This window comes from Mchenga conophoros, linkage group LG5 (assembly GCF_057382185.1).
Source record: "Mchenga conophoros isolate Kocher_MC1m ecotype Shallow Benthic linkage group LG5, M_conophoros_male_GT1.1, whole genome shotgun sequence".
In the NCBI taxonomy this organism is placed as follows: Eukaryota; Metazoa; Chordata; class Actinopteri; order Cichliformes; family Cichlidae; genus Mchenga; species Mchenga conophoros.
In genome coordinates, this window is record NC_140530.1 from 29252440 (window position 1) to 29273522 (window position 21083).

The following is a 21083-nucleotide window of genomic DNA, read 5'->3' on the forward strand; positions in this document are numbered from 1 at the left end:
CAATAATTTTACATTTTCAAATGATGCTGTGACTGCTCCTTTATAAAGCTGAGTACAGCTGCTGTGCTCCAGGGATTAATAAGGCATAAAGTGGTTGGAGTGAGAAAAAGTCAAGTGTGACTTGAGAAAAATTAAATAGTTCTTAATGTTTGTTTTACACATTTAAATCCATATCTGTGAAGCTACATTTCTGTTCTACTGAGGAGTTAATAATCTGTGTATGTGCATTACCCCTATCAGGCTGAAGTGCAATGTGTGTCCTGATACTGAGACAGCACGCTCAGTGGTTTTGAAGTCATTCGAGGTCAGAATCTCACAGGAAACGATGTGGGAACGAACCAGATCCTCAATATGACCGTTCTGCTTCCAAACATTAACCTAGACACACATACACACAGACACACAAGTCAGTCCTGTAAAGCAAAAACAATAAATGCCACATGCTAAAGTGATACAGCTAGGGTAGGGTGGCACACATTTAAGGTGAGACTGGAGACGTTAATGTCACACGAAAAAGCAGCAGCTGCTGCACTCACAATGGAGATGTTGTTGTTTTCCTCTACCGGGACGAAGACAGTGTATGGTCCATCACCATAAAGACCTGAAATGCCTGACATCTAAGAAGCACAAAAACAGTGTCGATGGATGAGAATCAGATGGCTCAAAAGTATTCATCCCAAAGCAAGTCCAGGAGTTTGTTTGTTTTTTTACTTTAATTTTTTTTCCAGCTATTTTCCCACACAGTGGCAGTGCAACAAATTTATAAAATATGTGTATAAAATCAAGGATGAATAATAAGTTAAGGTCTCACAGTGATACTGAGTTTTGGTGCCTGGTTTTATTTTCATTTCTATTTTTGACCCAATGTCCATTTTCTCATTTCCTAAATTCCTCCTCCTCGATTCCTCTCCTCGCATCTTAGCCCTCCCACCACACATGCAAGTGGAGGAAGTGAGGAAGAGTCACGAGGAGAGAGGAGTCAAGGCATCAGGTGTTTATCGAAATGAGACATCCTTGCCTTGGATGTCAATTTGATGTGACATCTGAACTGTATCACAGGCTGAAGGTAAAAACACCTGTGCAGTCTGGATTACAGCTCCTCCTGCAGCCCCCTCTCCTCTCTGGCCTCCTTTTAGAAACTGAGACATCCTTCACCTTGGCGCTCTGTGATTAATTTCTAGATCACAGGCATAACAGTTTTTGTTTCTGACCACAAAGGTAATCAGCTTAGACACTCATTACTTCATTAATAGAGGAGGCAGTCTGTAAAATCAATAAAATATATGCAAATTCTTTCTTCGAGGTAAAATAAAAGGCATCTATCTTAATTGCCTGAATTTAATCGTGTGCACTCTTTGAAAGTCAAACTTCACTTTATAAATGGTGAAGTTTTATTTTCAGTGTCTGGCAGAGGCTCACCATCATCATTTGACGAAAGAAGGCGTTCTCTTTCTGACTGGACACTTCCTGTAAAGCAGAAAACAGTGCGATGTTAGGGGGAGAGGAGTGGGGAGGAGTGGGCGCTCAAAGGAAAGCAGGAAGTTGAAGGTCATGTGACTTACAGAGTTGGTGCTTCCCCGGCAATTAATGCCATCACCTATATAGCCTCTGTGGCAGGTGCAGTTCCTCTGCCCCATGCCCATGTACTCACAGCGAGCGTTCCTGCTACATTCACCGTTGTTCTGCACACAAACACAGCATGAGTCTTTTAACAGGAATGCCACAAAACAAGGGTTTTAATTTCTAGTTTTGTTAGGATTAAACATGGCATCAGGTCACAGCATCAGGAGGTCAGGACTTTGACTGGATCACTGCAGCACTTTGAGTCTTTGTTATGTCAGTCATTCTGTTGTAGATTTGCTGCTGTGCTTGGGACCATTGTCTTTCTGCATGACCCAGTTTCAGCCAAGATTCAGCTGATGGACAGATGGCCTTACATTTGACTCTAGGATACTTTGGTGTATGGAGCAGCTCACAGTCGACTGATCTGACTAATGGTTGGTTGTTCACATGCAGCTTTACAAACATAAGCTGTGCTGCCATGTTCCTTTTAGAGAGAAAAGGCTTTCTCCTGGAAACCCTTCCGTAAAACGGACCGTGCTGTAGGTGATGAACATTTGTTGACAGGATTCAAAATCATTTGATGGAAATGAAATTTATCAAGCTAGTTCTGTTTGCCGAACAGCTCATGTGCCACTTAACTAACCAGATCAATATCCCAGAAGTTTAACGCCACACTCCCATTAAAAAGTGTTGCTTTAGGTTTTTTTTTAGCATTGTCTTTCAGGACATACTGAAACTCTGTCCTCAAACTAATCTCTACAGATAAATCAGTGCAGAGGAGCAAAATTAAAAATCAACCTTTTTTTAATTACTCACTCTTCTCTGCAAAAACACATAAATTTAAACAGGTATTTGGAGATAATTAAATAGCTTGCATAGGAATGTGTCTGTCAACATATTATCCCTGCTAAGACACATGGACAGGACTGCTGTAATAATGCTTCTGTTGCCACAGAATTATTTAGATGGCATCTGAAATATTTGGATAATATTTGGAAATTTCCTAGAAAAATCTGTTAAATTATGTCGATTAAGGTTCCTGATGACGACCACTCAAGTCTCACTCTAATAACCTGGAATCTGAGAGGAAGAGCTTAATGTCTCCTTTCAGGAGATTTCAATAATTTATGAAGATACCCAGCTGTGTGAGCCGAGTGCAGAGCTATGTATATTCTACCCTCATAATTAGAGACTGCAAATGCAATATAAATCCCTACTGCTGTATAATGACTACAGGTATTTAACTGACTGAAGAAACCAGGCCATGCAGCTCCCCTGCAGCACCCAGGTGTGCTGAGTACTTTCGTATTCAGCAGCCAAATTAACGACTTATTGCCTTAAAACATGAAAAGATTATCTACCGCTCACATAAAATAAGTATCTGTTCCCATATCACCTTCAGGCATTTAAAACATTTAAAACAAGTGTCAGTATTTTGCTACAGAGCAGAATAAAGCACACACATACATTTCTGCAGGGGTTCACAGGCAAACAGTATCTCCCCGATCCTTGGAAGCCCAGCTTACAGTTGCAGGAGGTCTGAAGATGAAACCAAAGCAGAAAGAGGAAACAGTAAGTCACTAAAACTGTCATGGTACTGGGTCTGTGACCCAAGGTTTTGTGTTTGTTGGTGAATTCTTTGATTATGGTTATTCATGGTTTTGCTTCTCTTCATTGTGTAGTGCTTGTGTTACATTCTTAGTTCCTAGAATTTAGGTTCCTGTCACTTTGTCTTCCCCATGTTCCACATCGAGTCACTCGTCTCCATGTTGCCTCTGTCTCCCCTGTCAGCTGTGTCCCCTTGTAAAGTCTTGTTTGTCTGAAGTCATCAGCGTAGGGACTAACACGTTATTAAGTAACGCATTACAGTAACTACGTTATTATTGTGGTAACGAGCACGGTAACTAGTTATTATGCCAAAATCAGGAAAGCATTAACCGTTACTGGGATTTAGATAGGCTCGTTATTTGTTACTTCGTGTGGTGGCTATCACGGAGCTTCCACAGATTTAGTAGCATTAGCAAGTGGTGGAGGCCAGCAGGTGGATGAGAGAAAGGGGAGGCAGGAGGGGAGGCAGGAGGAGAGCCCCGAGGCGTCCGCCGGTCCGAGTGTCAGGTGAACTGAACTTCAGGTAAGAAGTTATGACCTGCAGTCTATCTGGGTCAGATATAAACCAAGTTTAGGTGGAGTTTATTTTCGTTGTGCTGACTTTTTCGTACTGCGTGCTAGCTAGCATGACTGAGTTTGTATATGGCTGAGCGGGTGCTATGATGATGTTAAACTTTATTTTTTTCATAAGGTTAATTATGATGATGCCAACCATCCCCTAAAAAACGGAATCGTCTCATATTCAGAGAAAATATCACGCGTTTCATATTGAGGTGAAAAGGAATGCAGTTTGTCCCGTTCTTCAGCTAGAATGGAAAAGACACAAAGCTGGAGTTTTTCTGCCTCTTCTTCTCTCATTCTCTCCCCCTCCCTCACATGTTTCTACTTCAATCATGAAACTGATCATTGATCCGCTGATCGGCTTTTCTCTCTTGTTTGTGTATCGCCCACATCGCGCCAGAAAGAGGAAACCAGCAGATGTCGCGCTAAACAACAGCAGCACGTTTAAGCTTGATCAGCTGTTGTTAGAATTGATTTACTTATTAATTTCTAGTATCAGCTGATGTTTGCTGGAGCCACAGCTGTAAAAGCTGCTGGTCATGATATCGGTTTGGTTATGTGGTGAGAGGGAAATATGAAGATGAAACCAGGAGATGTCCTTACTGGATCATCAGAGCTGAACAGGTGATGGAGAAACAGGTTTACCTTTTAGGTGACATGAATGAGTTGAAGGGAAGTTATGAACTGTTTCTGAGAGACAAATAACACCAGAATCCTTTTCTAAGTAGCTGGCAGCTGGTAACTGTGCAGGGGCGGGTCTAGCAAAGTGTTGCCAGGGGGCCAGGTAGGGCATTAACAGGGAGAGGGGGGCAAAAAGAAATACCTTTCATTCTTATTCTCATTTAAAATGTCTCGCTTTTAAAAAAATTTATTATCTGAATCTTACAACAATTGATAGATTGATGCATATATACCATCAAAACAGTGAACATCACTGTCACAATAGCGTTTGTTTTCATTCAAAGGCTTTATGATTTTTCCTATAATGGCGGGCTCTAGTCAAAATGCCCAGGTCGATTTTTTTGTCCCAGTCCAGCCCTGTATGCAGCTCATCTGCAGTCTGGTATGTGGTGGCAGATTTGTTTTCTCATTTATTAATTGCATATTTAATTATATCACATTAGTTATAGTAATATCACTTTCTCACTTTACCATAGTAAGAGCACTCCTGCCACTACTTTACATGCATGTGGAAAGTTAACACAGTGAGGCCATTGTAATGGGAGACATTAAACAGATAGTGAGGCTCCTTCTGCTTATCAGGGATGTAAATCCTTAGGTGAAGGCTAAGCAGAAAACAAGGTCATAATTCTCTCTGTGCGGGAGGCGGTATAGCCCCCCCGTGAGAGGGGCCAACATGTAAGAGTTTGAGGAATGTTCTTTGTCTGTGTCTCTGTGTATAAGATGTAAGGGAGGTGGCCACAATTCAGAGATGGTCCTGGTGTTTCACTAGGATGCTCTCTCCACATTGCAATGCGTTTATTAAACCCACTTCAAATCAAACTCACTGGGTGTGTTGCAGGTTATTTTTAACATTTCCATAACAGGTATTACCTACATCTTCCTATTCGGTAGGCAGAATTTCCAAGTTTCCGAGTACAATCGAAAGCACCACAACTGCAGTTTTCGTGTTGGATGTAAAAAGCGCACATGACGCTGTGACGTAGGCTAGAATCATGGCGGCGGTCAACGACAGTCCAGGCGTGGGATTTCTCTTGTGGAAATATGCACATTATTTTTTCCTTTCTATTGGTAGGTGGCACAGTGCACTTGTGGCAAGTAAGCAAGCTAGAAGACTGGTACTCTTGCTGGGTATCCAGTTACGGAAGCAACACATTAACAAGAGAATTTTGAGTAAAACCAAAGTTACTTTCGCTAGTAACTCGTTACTCTGAAAGTAACGAGTAACTTGAAGTAACTGAGTTACTTTTGATAGAAGTAACTAATAATGTAACTAAGTTACTAATTTAAAGTAACTTACCCAACACTGGAAGTCATTGCCTGCACCTGTCCTGTGCTTCCTGTTTTATTTTGATAATCCTGGTCCTGTGTGCAGCATATCTAGTTTTGCTTCCCTTTGTATCATTATGTCTAATTAGTCCCAGCTGTGTTTCCCATTTCCTCGTTACTCCCTTGTGTATTTAAGCCCTGTGTTTTCCTTTGCCCTTTGTCGTATTATACCACCGTCGTATTGTAAGTCTCTCTATGTTTCTAGTTTCCCAGTGTTTGGTTCCTAGTTTTCATGTTCAAGATTTTAGGTTGTTTTTTGTGAGTTTATGTCTACAGAAGATTCTCCCAGCAATAAAACTGCTGCTTTTTGTTCACTTTTTTCTGCAGGTTTTACTATGTAAAAGTTTTTACTACAAAAAAATGAGAAAATGATATTCTGTATGTTGCAAGTAACATATTAAGGATATCTTATCTCCTCGACATCACATGGACCTAAGTGGATATGCAGTTCCTGTAATGGCCACTTGAGGCTGCCTCCAAAAGCGACTCATTTTAAAATGCTAAACTAAATGCTCTTATGGGTGTGGCTACTTTAATTGACAAGAACTGTGGCCAATTGCTGTCAGGAAATCATCACACTAGCATTAAGCCTTGCTCTAAGTTAAATTCTGGTACTTTATTAGTCTGTTATTGGCCCTTATTAGAAATATCTGTATCTGTGTGTTGTACTTGAATCAAATCAATCCTTACATCCAAATAAAGTCACTTCTGGCTCAAAAGAACCAACACAGCCAGAGTCCAAAACCAACACACTGGCTGCATTTATCTTTAAAACAAAACCTGTGGTTTAGCGGAATTTGCCACTTGGTCAGGTTTAATATGCACGTCCACCTGTATATACATGACAGAATATAAGTGCTAGTACCCCTTAATTAGAGTCTTTTAATTCAATACCTATATTGTGTGTTTGTAGTTAAATGTCTTTCTTTCCGCTTGATTATTTATCCTCATTTGTTTCACCTGCACTCTGACTCATCTCCACTGCTGATTGGCTGCTGGAGGATCACCTGCACTTGTTTAAAGCCAGAGAAAGCAGAGCACGGTGATGGGCTCTCTCCGTCTCACTCTCTCATTCACTCCACTTGTTTTTCTGCTTGTTTCAGTCTTCTCTATCAACTATTAGCCGAGTTGGGAGTTACCTGCAGTCTTGTTTTCTGTTTCGGTTCATTGACCTTGCCAATATTGGTTTAAGGCAGAAGCCAGAAACCAATGGCCATCTGGGCAGCTGGTTCCCGGGGTCCTTCCTCTATTGTTTTCTTATAACAGGCTGACATGTGTTCATTCTTTGTAATCCATCTTGTATTATTAAAAGCTTAAAATTAAAATCTTGAACAGAGGCAGTGTGGGACATGAATTTTAATAATTTTTATTGTTCTATCATTTTGGTTGTTAGCTTTTCAGTTATTTTTTGTTTGTAAAAAAAAGTGATTGTTGGATCTTGTATGACTTCTTTCATGTTGTTTCTTATCAATTAATTTTAACTTCACTATGAATCTAGATTATTCTGCTTTTTAGTAACTTCATATGCCAAATGAATTAACTAAATTAATTAATTCAATTAATTAAATGGATTAATATTAACAATAAAAGCACAAAAATATAACTGATAGAATTCAGGACACTAAAAATAACATTCAAAAACAATGGACAAATAATACAGAATTATAAAATTTAAAACTTTTTACTAATTTATGGAAAAAATATTAGTTTTGTGCCATGTATTTATTATTTTGTCACTGTCAGTCTGTTAAGAAAAAGCTATATAAGTATAAAAATGGCAAAGAAATAATTAAGAGAGGTTTATTAAGGGCCTCAGGTACAAAGTTAGCTCAGTGTTACTGGGGTCTGATGTTTTAATGCAGAACAGTGATGTCTTACAATGTTGGGTCCTGCTCTGATGCACTCCGCATTCTTGTGGCAGCCTCCATTGTTGATCAGACAGCCGTCAATCTCTGCGAAGAAACCAAAGGATGGACACAAACATTTATTACATCACCTTGCTTTTTTCTGAGATATGCAAAATACATGCTGAATGAGGACCGATGATTTGAAAACATAGTTTTTTTGTTTTCACTTCATCGGTCAGGTACAAGGTACAAAAAATAGCAGGGAATACAGGTGAACTGTTTTCCACTGGATCAAAAAAATCATATAAAACCTTCCACTCAAAAAATACATAATGTGAGATTATTCTGTTATTATATGTTATCTTATAAATTCTCTGCCTCCTGCCTCGCATTCCAGCTTCGAAGTACAACTACTGGAGCTGTCCGGTTCCCCCCGGATCTTCTGTGCAGTGGTGTATCGACCTCCGAAGCGCAACAAGGATTTTATCCGTGAATTTGCTGATCTTTTAGGATTTATCTTTTTAAATTATGATCGTGTTCTTATTTGTGGTGATTTTAACATTCATATATGCTGTGAGGAGGACCTATTGGCTAAGGACTTTCTTGCTCTTATTGACTCTTTTAATATCACTCAGTGGGTGAGAAAATCAACCCACACTAAAGGGCATATGCTGGACTTGGTATTGTCGTATGGACTGGATATTTGCATCACGGACATTAATGATGCTGGGATTTCGGACCATTTCCCAGTTATGTTTGATGTTCAGTTATGCAATATGGAACTGAACTCTGAGGGTCCACTGAACCTATCGCGTCTGATTAATTCTGAGGCTGTTGCCCTTTTCTCTGCGGCCTTTGCTAAGTCTTTCTGTTATGATGACATCAGTAATGCACCTCTCTCGGTTGATGGCGTAGTCAACTCTTTTATTTCTACATGTTCTTCTATTTTGGACACTGTGGCTCCAGTAAAGACTAAACGCCGTAAAACTTCTCGCCAACTTTGGCTAAATGAATCCACCCTCGCTCTTAGACGTGAATGTCGTTGAGCTGAGAGGAGATGGAAAAAAGATCAACTTCAGGTGTACCTTGACATCCTGCATATGAGCCGGTCTAAATTTCAGAAGGCTGCCAAAATGGCAAAAACTTCTTTTTTGTCAAACATTATTGCGACTAATAGTCACAATCCTCGAGTTCTGTTCAAAATCTTTAACTCAGTGGTTAATCCCTGCTCTGATGTTTCGATGGGTGCCTCCCTGGCCCTCTGCGAAAAATTTCTAAATTATTTTATAGATAAAATCTCAGTGTTAAGGGCCCCACATTCTCCGGTAGTAAATCAAGCCCCAGTTTCTGAATGTTCAACGGTTTTTCAACAGTTTGAACCTGTGTCATTCTCGACTTTAAAGGAAATAATTAATAACCTGAGAAGCTCAAATTTTCTGCATGACATTATTCCTTCTCGTATCATTAAAGATGCATTGAATACAATCGGGACCTGTATCTTATTTTTAATGAACTCATCACTGTCATCTGGCTATGTTCCAACTGTCTTTAAACATGCAGTCATGCAACCTGTTATCAAGAAAAGTAGCCTTGATCGTAACACTCTAGCAAATTACAGGCCGATTTCTAAACTCCCCTTCATGTCAAAAGTTTTAGAGAAAATAGTGCTTCAACAACTACAGACCCACTTAGAGAGAAACGGTATAAGTGATAAATTCCAGTCTGGATTTAGACCGCGTCACAGCACCGAAACTGCCCTACTAAGAGTCTTCAATGACCTTCTTCTAATCGCCGACTCTGGGCGCTCTGCGGTCTTAGTTCTATTGGATTTGACTTCAGCCTTTGATACGGTTGACCATGATATCCTTTTGGCAAGATTGGAACAAGTAGTAGGCCTTAAAGGAAATGTTCTATCTTGGTTTAAATCATATTTCTCTGAGAGGTCGTTCTCTGTCATGATGGGAAAATATTCCTCTTCTTCTGCCCGTTTTCGCTGTGGTGTGCCCCAGGGCTCGGTATTGGGTCCTGTGTTGTTTTCTCTGTATATGCTGCCCTTGGGCTCCATTTTTGAAAAACATAATGTCTTTTTTCACTGCTATGCTGATGATATTCAAATCTACCTCCACCTGACTGGGGATGTTTCATCTTCACTACATCCTCTGTTTGATTGTCTGAGCGATGTCAAAGACTGGTTATCACGTAACTTTCTTACTTTAAATGAAAAGAAGACAGAAATTATTGTTTTTGATAGAAATATGCCTCTGGGACAACTGACTGGCACATTCGGGCCTGTTGCTAACCACCTCACTGATGCTGTTAGGAATCTTGGAGTTTTCATGGATAGTTCCTTCAAACTAGATAAACAGGTCTCTACTGTGGTAAAAACCAGCTTTCACCAACTACGCCTAATTTCTAAGGCTAAACCTTACATACCACACAAAGATCTGGAGAAACTCATTCATGCCTTCATCGCTTCAAGACTGGATTATTGTAATTCTCTCTACTTGGGCCTACAATCTTCTCTTCTTCAGCGTTTGCAGCTGGTCCAAAATGCCGCAGCACGTCTCTTGACCGGCACTAGAAAGTACGATTCTATCACCCCTGTTCTGGCAAATTTAAACTGGCTTCCTATTAAATACCGAATTGATTTTAAAATTTTATTGTTTACTTACAAAATTCTAAACAATATGGCACCTGACTACCTAGCTGATCTCCTCTGTCTGTATAGCCCTCAGAGAGCACTAAGATCATTGGGCCAACTGCTCTTAGTGCAACCTAGGTCTCGGCTGAAGACCAGAGGAGACCGTGCCTTTGCCGTTGCTTCACCCAGGTTATGGAATACTCTTCCTCTTCATATTCGCGCATCAGATTCCATTCAGTCTTTTAAATCACGTTTAAAAACGTATTTGTTTAACCTGGCATTCAAGGCGAATTAGGGTAATTTACATCTGGCTTTGCATTTAGATTATGTAATTATTTTATATTTTATTTATATCTGTAATTTATATTTTATATTGTGATTTTTATCTGTATCATGATTTTACTGGAAAGCACTTTGGTGTACTTTGGTCTTTAAAAATGTGCTATATAAATAAATTTTGATTTGATTTGATTTGTCAGCAGGAAGTCACCCCCCCCACACACACACACACACACACACACACACACACACACACGCTCACACATGCATAAACACACAGACGCAGTGTTTTAACCTTTTGTGACCATAAGGGGGTTTTACAATGGGTGTTTGTGTAAACTGTGTGTCACAGAATAAAAAGGCTGCAAGTGGGGGTTGGGGTCGGAGTCGTTTGAGACCGAGGACAGAGTGCTGTTGTTCCCCTTGCTATAGCATGTGAAAATCGATCGATCACTGTTCTTTCTTGCTTTCTGAAGTAGCGGGCCTGCTGAGGTGCAGACCCAACACGGTGTACTAAACATGAGTAATCAATGTACTATGTCCGCATGTATGGAAGGTGTCGCCCTGACACCCTGAACCATTTTTGTGCACGCTTTGAAACAGAAAACTGGCAGCAGAGAGACGATCTACCTTTCTGAGCTAGAGGAGCAGTAATTGCCTCTTCAGGTGAGCTCTACACTGAGGAAAACCAACACCAGCAAGGCTGCAAGACCGGACAGGGTGTCAGATCAGACTGTGAAGTGTGAAATTTGCTGACCAATCTGTAGTTTCTCCGGGGGGGTTTCAGACAGTTTCAACCTGTCACATCAGGTTGCTGTCTGCCCCAAATCTTTCATTATTGCCTCTGTGTCTAAAAAGTCAGCTGCCACCTGCAATGTGATTACTGCACTGTTGCACTGACCTCAGTAATTATGCAGCACTTCAAGGACATCATCCCTGCTGGTATTGAGAGCCATCAGTTCACCTATACAGGGAACCAATGCACAGAGGATACAGTCTCAATAGCACACAGCCTGGCGTCACCTGCAGCTGAAGTCAACGAATAGCATCGTTGACTTCAGCTGCCTTTAATATGGTAATCCTGGATAAACTACCACTGAAGCTTCACAACATGGTGTTGTCCACTTCGATGTGCTCCTGAATCAAGGACTTTCTCACCGGTAGGCCTCAGGTGATGAGAATAAGGGACTGTACATCAGCCACTGTGTGCTCAGCCCAGCTCTCACATGACTGTAGTGTCATTCACTGTTCAAATACCTTTGTGAAGTTTGCAGACACCACCATAGAGGGTCTCATGTCAGATAATGAGACTCTCTACAGAGAGGAGCCCCTGTACCTGCCATTACTGTGTTTACCTCTGCAGCAACGATCAAAACCAGGTGTGAAAATGAACCCGGGTTCAATTTAAACGGACTAAACAGCAAAGGTTTGAAAGCACGGCAGAAGAGGGAGAGCTGACAAGACAAACACAGGCTGTCAAAATATCATTAATGCTACATCCGAGGAAAAGGAAATAACAACACTTAACAGGAAGTGAAAATGAGAGTCATGGAAACATAACAGGAAAATGTGAATGAAAGAAGCCACAAAAATAACTTGGCAAGAACCCAGGACTGTGATACAGCTGTTTACTGATGCAGTTTTTAGCCGTGCTGTATTTTTCCTGGAGTCAGTGTTTGAGAACATGGATTGACATGTGATGAATTTACTGAGATTTTCTTTGTTCTGGTGGTTGATTTTGTCATCGTTGTTTGAAATAAATAAATAGTGTAATCGTATAGGAAAACTGTAACAACTTAGACCTTGCCTATGCTTGTATTGCATCATGTGTGCAAAGGCAATTACATGAAATAGTTAAATCTATTGTCCATTATATACTTGTGTTTTTCAATTCTGTTTTACTGGGAGTATTTTTAACTGTAAGTGTCTGTACTACCCACAGATTTTCCTTTTTAAAAACATATACAGATAAAACCTTCACTACTAGCCAGTACTGACATTGGCCAAAAAACAGAGGAAAAAAGTTTAGGACCTTTATTGATTCTTCTTCTGTCTGAAATCATTACTTGAAGGCGACTTCAGCATTTCCAATAATGTCTAAGAACTTTGATCTACAAAACCTCTTGGTCTTGGTGGATTTATAGAGGTCCAGGTTAGGGTTTAGGACCACATACCGAGGCAGATGACCCCATCTCCAGTGTACCCCTGTTTACAGGTACAGGTCCTCATTCCCGCTGCCACTTTGGTACAAACGGCAAACTCTGAGCATCCGCCGTTAGACCGGCTGCACAAATCCAGCTCTGAGAGACAGAAAGAGAAAGATGAGGAGAGCGTAATCACACTAAAAGACAGGTTTAATGACGCTGTGTGTGTGTGTGTGTGTGTGTGTGTGTGTGTGTGTGTGTGTGTGTGTGTGTGTGTGTGTGTGTGTTTGCCTTTGCAGTAGGTTCCGTTTCCTTCATATCCAGCCGTGCACACGCAGACGGCAGCTGTTCCCTGTGGCCCTGTTATGCAGCTGCAGCAGAAAAACAAACGGCTCAATATGTGTTTCACATTTTTACTGAAGCTGAGAGCTGTGACTAATAATTTCTATCATTACAAATCATATTTGTGAACAGCGCCCTGCATTACTGTTTATATTCTGTAGTTTTCTTCGCATCATTGATCCTATTACCAGCACAGAATTGAATTTCTAGCCTAACACATATCTCACTGCCGTGGTGCTCCACTGTTGTCAAAAAAGGATTAAAAACACTCAGTGAGCTACTGTTACAACGGACCACATGTCCTTTCATTACTATGAACACACGATGAAAACACTATAGACTCAATCTCACAGACTAGCCCCATCAAACAAACTTACAAAAACCCATCCATCATATAATAAAAGCACATCTCTACAGATTTTTTTAAACACGTTTTTAACATTTAGGGCAATCCAATAATGAAGTGTCTGTGTATTTTAATGCTAAAAAATTATCTGCAAGGTGGTCATTATCTTATGCCTGATCCGTGTATGTTTATGCAGCCCTTCAAGCAGAGCCTTTCTGATTTTATCTTGTCCAGTTCTGAAGCATGACATCTTATTATTTTAAAATCAGATATCACCAATGACGGATGTATTCGACTGATAAACCAAGGGCCCGATACGCCGATAGAGATTTATGGTCTCTATGGGTGACCCCCTTCATTCAGGGGGTCGCCCCCTCCTGGCCATTAGAAAGAATGCATGTTTAAGGGACTTCTACATGGTGCCTTAAAACCACTGGTCCCAAACCCACAGGCCACTGGTCTGTGAGTCGTTTGGTACCAGGCTGCGAGAGTTGAAGCTCAGGTGTATAACTTGTGGTTTTCAGGGTTTTTATCAGTTTTTATCATTATTTTTTTTAAATCGTTTTTATCGTAAACTCTGTTTCCCTGGGTCTTTCTTTACGGATAAATCTTCTTTTTGGTAACGGTACTGGTTTTATTTTGTTGTATTTATCTCCAACACCTTAAAGGCCGGTCTGTGAAAATTTTGTCGGACATAAACCGGTCCGTGGCGCAAAAAACGTTTGGGACCACTGCCTGTATCAAATTACAGATTTAGACCATCCTTTGCCCTCCTGTATCCCCTGCTGCATTTGGCAAACAGGAAGCTCCGGTAAATCTCTGCCTTCATCCAGCTACTTCAGTCAGCAGTGAAATCATCAATAAATGTAATTTCATCTTCACTGGCAGCAATGAGAAAACCTCCAGCATTTTTGAAAAAAAAGAGGTGCTGCTTTGGGTCAGGAGCAGTTCTTTTCACTGCTTCCATAACAGAGCTTTTGTGGACTGCAGCTTGGCCTGCCTGTTTTTGTGTCAAGGTCACAGAGTGCCTCAGGTGCATTCCTCATGTGTCTGGCAGCCCGGCCCTCCTCTCACTCCCCCGGAGCCCTGATTGCTGATCAGCACACTGCACACCTGCTCATCAACTCTGCAGCATATCAAGCCTGGTTCTTCATCACTCATCACCAGGTTGTTATTTCAGCCGGTGCTTGATGAAAGTTCTTCACCATCATGAACTCTGTGCATTTGACTCTTGTGTTGATTCTGATAGTCGAACTAATCTGCTACCCATCTCATGCGCCTGCCAGCCAAACCAGACATGATCTCACCCCCTGCCTTCATCTCCACTCAGCACTAGTTCCCCACCCACCAGCTTCCCTCAACCCTCCCCTGCTGTAATCCTCCTCCACCTCCATCCACCTCCACTCCCTGACTGCAAACAATAAACTCTTTCTTATTCCTTCTACCTTCGATTCTCACTGTTGATCGTAAAGTCAGGAATGCACACAGGTATGTGTCGGCGATCTCACCCAGATTAAGAAACAAAAAACAAAAATCACACTGGCAGCAGAAAGTTCCATCTGTACAGACGTGGCGCATATTTTTAGTGACGGAGAACAGAGAGCTGCTTCCAAAATACGCTGCGATACATCTGTCAGGATGTGGGCGCAGAAGGGACCCTAATGCAGGACAAAGTTAAACAAAAATTAAAAACGCATTTACTGGCTGATGCACAGTCCAGAAATAAACAAAGTCTGCAAAATGGGAACCAAAACCACAAAGCAGAAATCTAACTAAACACTGAGATCTTGGAAAACAGGAGAAACATAAGCAGCACAACAGGGAGCATTAGTGAACAATCAGGCAAAGTCAAAGTTAAACACTGGACTATGCAGAATATATATACCTTAGGGACTAAATGCGGATCAGAAACAGGAGGGGAAGGAGATGAAAATAAAAGTAATTGAAAAAACTTGTAAACAGTGGACTAACTAACTTAATAACAGACAGCGAAGCACCAAAGACTCAAATCATAACTAAGCTAAGAACTAGAATAGGAACTGATGCTTAAAATAACTACGGAGTAATAACGAAATCAAACAGGAACGCAAACTTCAACCAATACCGATCAAAGCTCTAAAACTCAAAAGCTGCAAATAAAAACCCACACAAATATAACAGCATCTGATCGACTCAGTAGTATGTTCTTGAGTAGTATGTTCATGTACTAATTCACTCAGTAGTATGTTCATGAGGGAACATTTCCTGGTTGAAACATGAGGATTTTCCGCCTCTGACCAGGCGGGATTTATGGCCGGCAGGCACTCATATGACAATTCAAGACGCCTCTTGAATATTATCCATACATCGTGCAACTCAATTCCAGAGGTTGTGGTATCTCTTGACGCGGAGAAAGCTTTCGACCGCGTCGAGTGGAGCTTCCTCTATGAGGTGATGGATAGGTTTGGCTTAGGGGCTGACTTTATTCTCTGGGTTAAGCTACTATATTCCTCGCCATCCACCTGTATTCGTACTAACAACAACTTGTCTTTGCCTTTTCCACTTGAAAGGGGCACTGTGGTGATGTGTGGGTGTTCATGTGCCAATGGGGTTTTGCCAGTAGGGGGCGCTGTATTTGAGAGGGCTCATGAATGCCTCTATAAAAGAAGACTGACTTGTGAATGAAACAATAAACAATAAAAATGTTTGAAGCAGACGCTCGCGAAACACAAGTGGATGCTGTGTAATTATTCAAAGCTATACGAAGACAACACAGGCACTAGGCAAGGGTGCCCTCTCTCACCCCTCCTATTCGCCATTGCTATCGAGCCTCTTGCAATATGGCTGCGTTCAGAGGATAGATTTAAAGGCATTACAAGGTTCGGTGTGACTCACAAACTCTCCCTTTATGCAGATGACTTGCTCCTATACATTTCTGATCCTCTAAACTCATTCCCGGTGCTTTTTGACATACTGGACCAATATGGTACACTGTCAGGATCTAAGGTCAATTATCAAAAAAGCGAGTTGCAACTCCTCAATTCCCTGGCCAGAGCTCTTCCCCACTCAATAGTGCCTTTTAAGTGGACAGAAACTGGATTTAGATATTTGGGGTTTTTTATTTCCTCTTCTATACATAAAATGATGAGGGAGAATTTTCTATCCCTACTAGAAAATGTTGGGAAAGATTGTGACTGTTGGACTTCTCTACCATTGTCAGTGGCAGGGAGAGTTAACCTGATAAAGATGAGTGTCCTCCCAAAATTCTTGTATCTTTTTCAACATGTCCCGATTCTTCTTACCAAGGCATTTTTTGACAAGTTAGAAAAGATTCTGTCACATTTCATATGGGGAGGGAAACAAGCTAGTCGCAAGTCTATTCTTCAGTCCACTAAAAGTGACGGTGGTCTTGGTCTGCCCAATTTTAGACACTACTATTGGGCAGCTAACATACAAAAACTTTTATATTGGGTTCATAACGACCCCCTTGCAACAGCCTGGGTACAAATGGAAACTGCATCTAGCTGTTACTCATTATCATCAATACTCAGCTCACCACTCCCTTTTTCTCCAACCTTTGTTGGGGATAATCCAATAGCTAAGGAAACGGTAACTATTTGGCAATAGTTCAGAAAATACTTCGGGCTACTTGGACCGTCTTTGCTAACGCCTTTATCAAAAAATTTTAATTTTGTACCTTCAAACACTGATGCGGCCTTTAGCTGTTGGAAAGATAACGGACTTAGGACTGTTAAGGACTTGTACAGTCAGGACACCTTTCTATCTTTTGCTGACCTATCGTCTAAATACAACCTGCCTAATTCCAACTTTTTTCGTTATCTTCAGGCTAGAAATTTTGTAAAAACGCAGTTCCCTCACTTTCCCAATCGGCCTCCAGAAACAAATCTGGATATCCTGCAGACGAACCCTCATCAAAACAGACTGATATCAGCCTTGTATAAAATACTAGATGCTTTGGTCCCCAAATCCATTTCTCATATTAAGCTGAGATGGGAGGAAGAGCTTCAGACAACCCTGCCAGAACAGCAGTGGGATTGTGCTTTGAAATTGATTCACTCGTCCTCAATTTGTGCTCGTCATACTTTGATTGAGTGCAAGGTGGTCTATAAAGTACACTATACAAACGCAAAATTATCTAAAATCTATCCAACCATCAGTGATGCCTGTAGCAGATGCGGACTATCGCCTGCCAACCATGTCCACATGTTTTGGTCTTGTTCGAAACTGAGTGCATTTTGGAGGAATATATTCGACACACTTAGCCAAGCATATGGCCAGACTGTCCTTCCTAACCCACTCTCCGCAATTTTTGGCATTCCTCCCGACTTGAACTTATCTGGTCCCCTCAAACAGGCCCTAGCCTTTACCACTTTACTGGCCCGGAGGCTTATTCTGTTGAAGTGGAAGCTTCCCCACCCCCCAACTCATGATCATTGGGTGAGAGATGTACTCTTTAACTTAAAGTTGGAAAAACTTAGATTCTCTCTAAAAGGTTCTATTAGGGAATTTAACAAAATCTGGAAATCATTTCTCTTGCTGGTGGACACCATTACTTTACTTCCTGAGTCTGAAGTGAACTGAGCGAAGCTACATTATAATGGGTTTTTTTTGTTGTTTTTTTGTTTTGTCTTTTTTTGAATCTTATTTATACCTTATCTATTTGTTTTTCCTTTTGTTTTGTTTGGTCCTTTCTCTGCTTTTGTTTTCTCTGTTTTTGCTTTGTTTGTTTTTGTTTGTTTGGTTGGTTGTGCGGTGGGGGGGGTGGTTGTGGTTGTTGTTGTTTTTTGGGGGTTATGCTTGTTATGTGTATGGGTCCTGAGATGTTGTTTTTTTTTTGTTTTTTTTGTTTTTTTGTGTGTGTGTGGGCAGAGACTGGTTCTCTGCGGTGTTTTGTCTAGTGTGGACCTGGTAGGGGGAGAATTCGGGTTGGGGGGTTGGAGGGTATAATGGACATACCACTGTTCTGAAATCAAGATTGACTTAGCTGTTGCTAACTTTGTATGTCATTGTTGAAATCAATAAGACAAAGTTGGAAGAAACATGAGGATTTTCCTGGAAAACTCTCTTTCATGGTTGACAAATAATGGGAAGTGGGGGGGTTGTTTTATTGCCACAGAACGTATAAAACACTGATGTCACCCACAGGTTTGTGAAGTCCTGTTTTGAAGCTTTGAGATGAGATCTTGGCATTTGGAAACCAGATATTGCAACAAGGGGTTGATCTGACTGAAATGACACACTCACTAACTAATTTAGATTTTTTTAGTTTCGATTCTAATTATGCAAACTGCAGAATTCTTACCCTTTCACTCCACTCATTTGTTAGCTCAACTCAGGGTCCGTTATGTTTTTCTTTTTACATTCTTCTTTGTTAGATGGCATCATTTGATATTTTTCTGACATCTCTTATCATTTCTATGCTGATGACATTCAGCTGTGTATGTCTTTACAGCCTCAACAGTTGACTTTGAATACACTGTCCACCTTATGTGACTGCTTACCACAGATAAGTGAGAAGACTTATGCATGACTATCGTTCCTCCAGAATCAGTCAGACTCTTGTTTGTTTTTGCTCATCTGCTGAGTCTGTGTTTGTAGTCTTGATGTAATATTTTATCCTTTGACTCACATGAAAAATGTATTTCACATTTCTATTTCTTTCTTTTAAGGAACAACTCCAAACTTCGATCTAACTCAGCTGAACTGGGGAAATATTTTCATGCATTTGTGTCATCATGCCGACATTAATGCATTGCCCTCTTTATCGTCTTAGACAAATCATCTCTTTCACACCTCCAAGAGAAACAAAATGCTGCTGCCAGACTCATAACTCCTTAAAGTGGTAAGTGAGCTCATATTTCTCCGGTTTTGTACTCTTCACACTAGCTCATTTGGTTTTAGAACATCATTAAAAATACTAAATAGGTGACTCTGTGAAAGCTTAGAATGATTTTACAAAATCAATGAAATTTTTCATTCAACATCATCTGAAACCACTACTTAGCCCATAAACTTGCCTGGAAAGAGTTTTCAGAAGAGGGATCAGAGGGCAGTTTTCCCATAGATTTCTACAGTACTGCAAGTCTTTTGGCAGCCACAGGTATCACCCCCTGGTGCCCATGAAAAATAATGCTGTTTTCCAGCAATTGCAATTTGGATTCACGTTTTACACCTGGAAGATACGTCTGTCTTTTATTCTGCCCATAGCTATTGCTTTGCAGTCATAAAATGGAGGTTGTACTGGTACCGAAAAAAGAAGAATTATTCATAACACACGTGAAAAGACCCAGGAAAACCGAGTTAACGATAAAAACGATAACAAAATAACGCTAAAAACCGATAAAAACCCTGATTTCACACCTGAGCCTCAACTCTTGCGGCCCGGTACCAAACGACTCACGGACCGCTACCGGTCCGAGGCCCGGGGGTTGGGGACTGCTGATGTAGAGTAAAGAGTAAAAAGTGAGTAGCTCTGAAAAACTGCCAAGGTTCAATGCTGATTAGTTAAACTCAGAACAAACCCTTATTTTCTTAAAACCAACAACCTAGTATGGTTGCTGGTTTGATATAGGTGTCTTAAACACCAATATCAACCAGCAACATTCATTTACTTGCCTGGCCCAAGCAGAGAAAAGGCAGCTAATAATATTATAATAATATTATCACTAATTTCCCACAGCTTTCTCACATGGAGCCTGCAGAAAGAGCTTCATCCACGTTCCCGTTACTATGATGGGAATTCTCTGTTTGGACAGTTACCTGTGGTGCTCTCACATGAGCTTAATTGGACATCCCACAGACTTTAAAGTGCAGAGCTGGCAGGTTAAAGGCTATATGCATCTGCAAATATGCCTATAATGGATATTAACCCCCTTTTGGACCATGTTATCAAAACCTGACTATTAATGAGGTGTGCAGAATTAAAATTTAAGCCTAACTGTACTGGGTAGCACTGAGTTCAAAAAGAATATTATGGTCAGTAAATATAATATTTGTTGTTTTTTGTGCTTGTGCTGTTACCATCATGAAACACAGCAACTGAGGACACATTGACTTACTTGGCGTTTTCGTCACACACACCTCCACAGGCGTCATCTTTGATCTCTGAGACACATAACACACACACACAGGTTTCAGGTGATGACAGGTCAGAGAAAATATGTGTGGTTAAAATTTAATTGTTCCTTTGTATAGACGTCTTACCTAGAGAGCAGGAGGCTCCTTTCCAGCCTTTATAACACACACACCTGCCACTTCCTGTCAGACCATCCTCACACTTCCCGTTGGCACAATTACACTCTGCAACACACACAGTACAACTCATAACTCCCTCCTTGACTTTATTTAGTTAATGAAGTGTTAGTCACAGGTCTGTTAGCTTTATGAGATTATTTTGGTTTGCTAATAACAGATTTATTAGCAAACTTGAAGCTGGTTTTCTCTGTCCTTGCTGCCTGATCAAAGCATCAAACCCCTGCAGCTACTCCTGCAGTATGGATGAGTTTTTCAAGAAAAAATACCATTTGATTTTCAGTTGTGGCAAACCTGTCACCTACTAGCTTTGCCTGGTGAATGTCTTGATGCATGCTCAATCATCCAGCGAAGGAAATCACAAAAAGTTGTTTCTGTTCATCAGGACATCACGTTTTCAGTGGGAGAAACTTTTTTCACTTGTGTTTCAGTCACTGAAGCAGTGGAGGTTGTTCGTAAGAGGTTACAGGATGACCCCAATCTCAGCAACA

General features: G+C 40.8%; 1 protein-coding gene across 1 annotated transcript in view; it reads right to left on the reverse strand.

Moving 5' to 3' along the window:
* Positions 1-21083, reverse strand: part of stab1 (stabilin 1) — a 175513-nt gene that overhangs the window by 97432 nt on the left and 56998 nt on the right. Inside the window, exons 39-48 of the mRNA XM_085274736.1 lie at positions 20545-20640; positions 20400-20445; positions 12945-13024; positions 12684-12809; positions 7621-7694; positions 3031-3102; positions 1563-1682; positions 1420-1467; positions 537-617; positions 232-378 (exon numbers count right to left, since the gene is read on the reverse strand). Of these exons, the coding sequence (XP_085130862.1) occupies positions 232-378; positions 537-617; positions 1420-1467; positions 1563-1682; positions 3031-3102; positions 7621-7694; positions 12684-12809; positions 12945-13024; positions 20400-20445; positions 20545-20640 (890 nt within the window). The remainder of the gene's footprint in view (positions 1-231; positions 379-536; positions 618-1419; positions 1468-1562; positions 1683-3030; positions 3103-7620; positions 7695-12683; positions 12810-12944; positions 13025-20399; positions 20446-20544; positions 20641-21083) is intronic.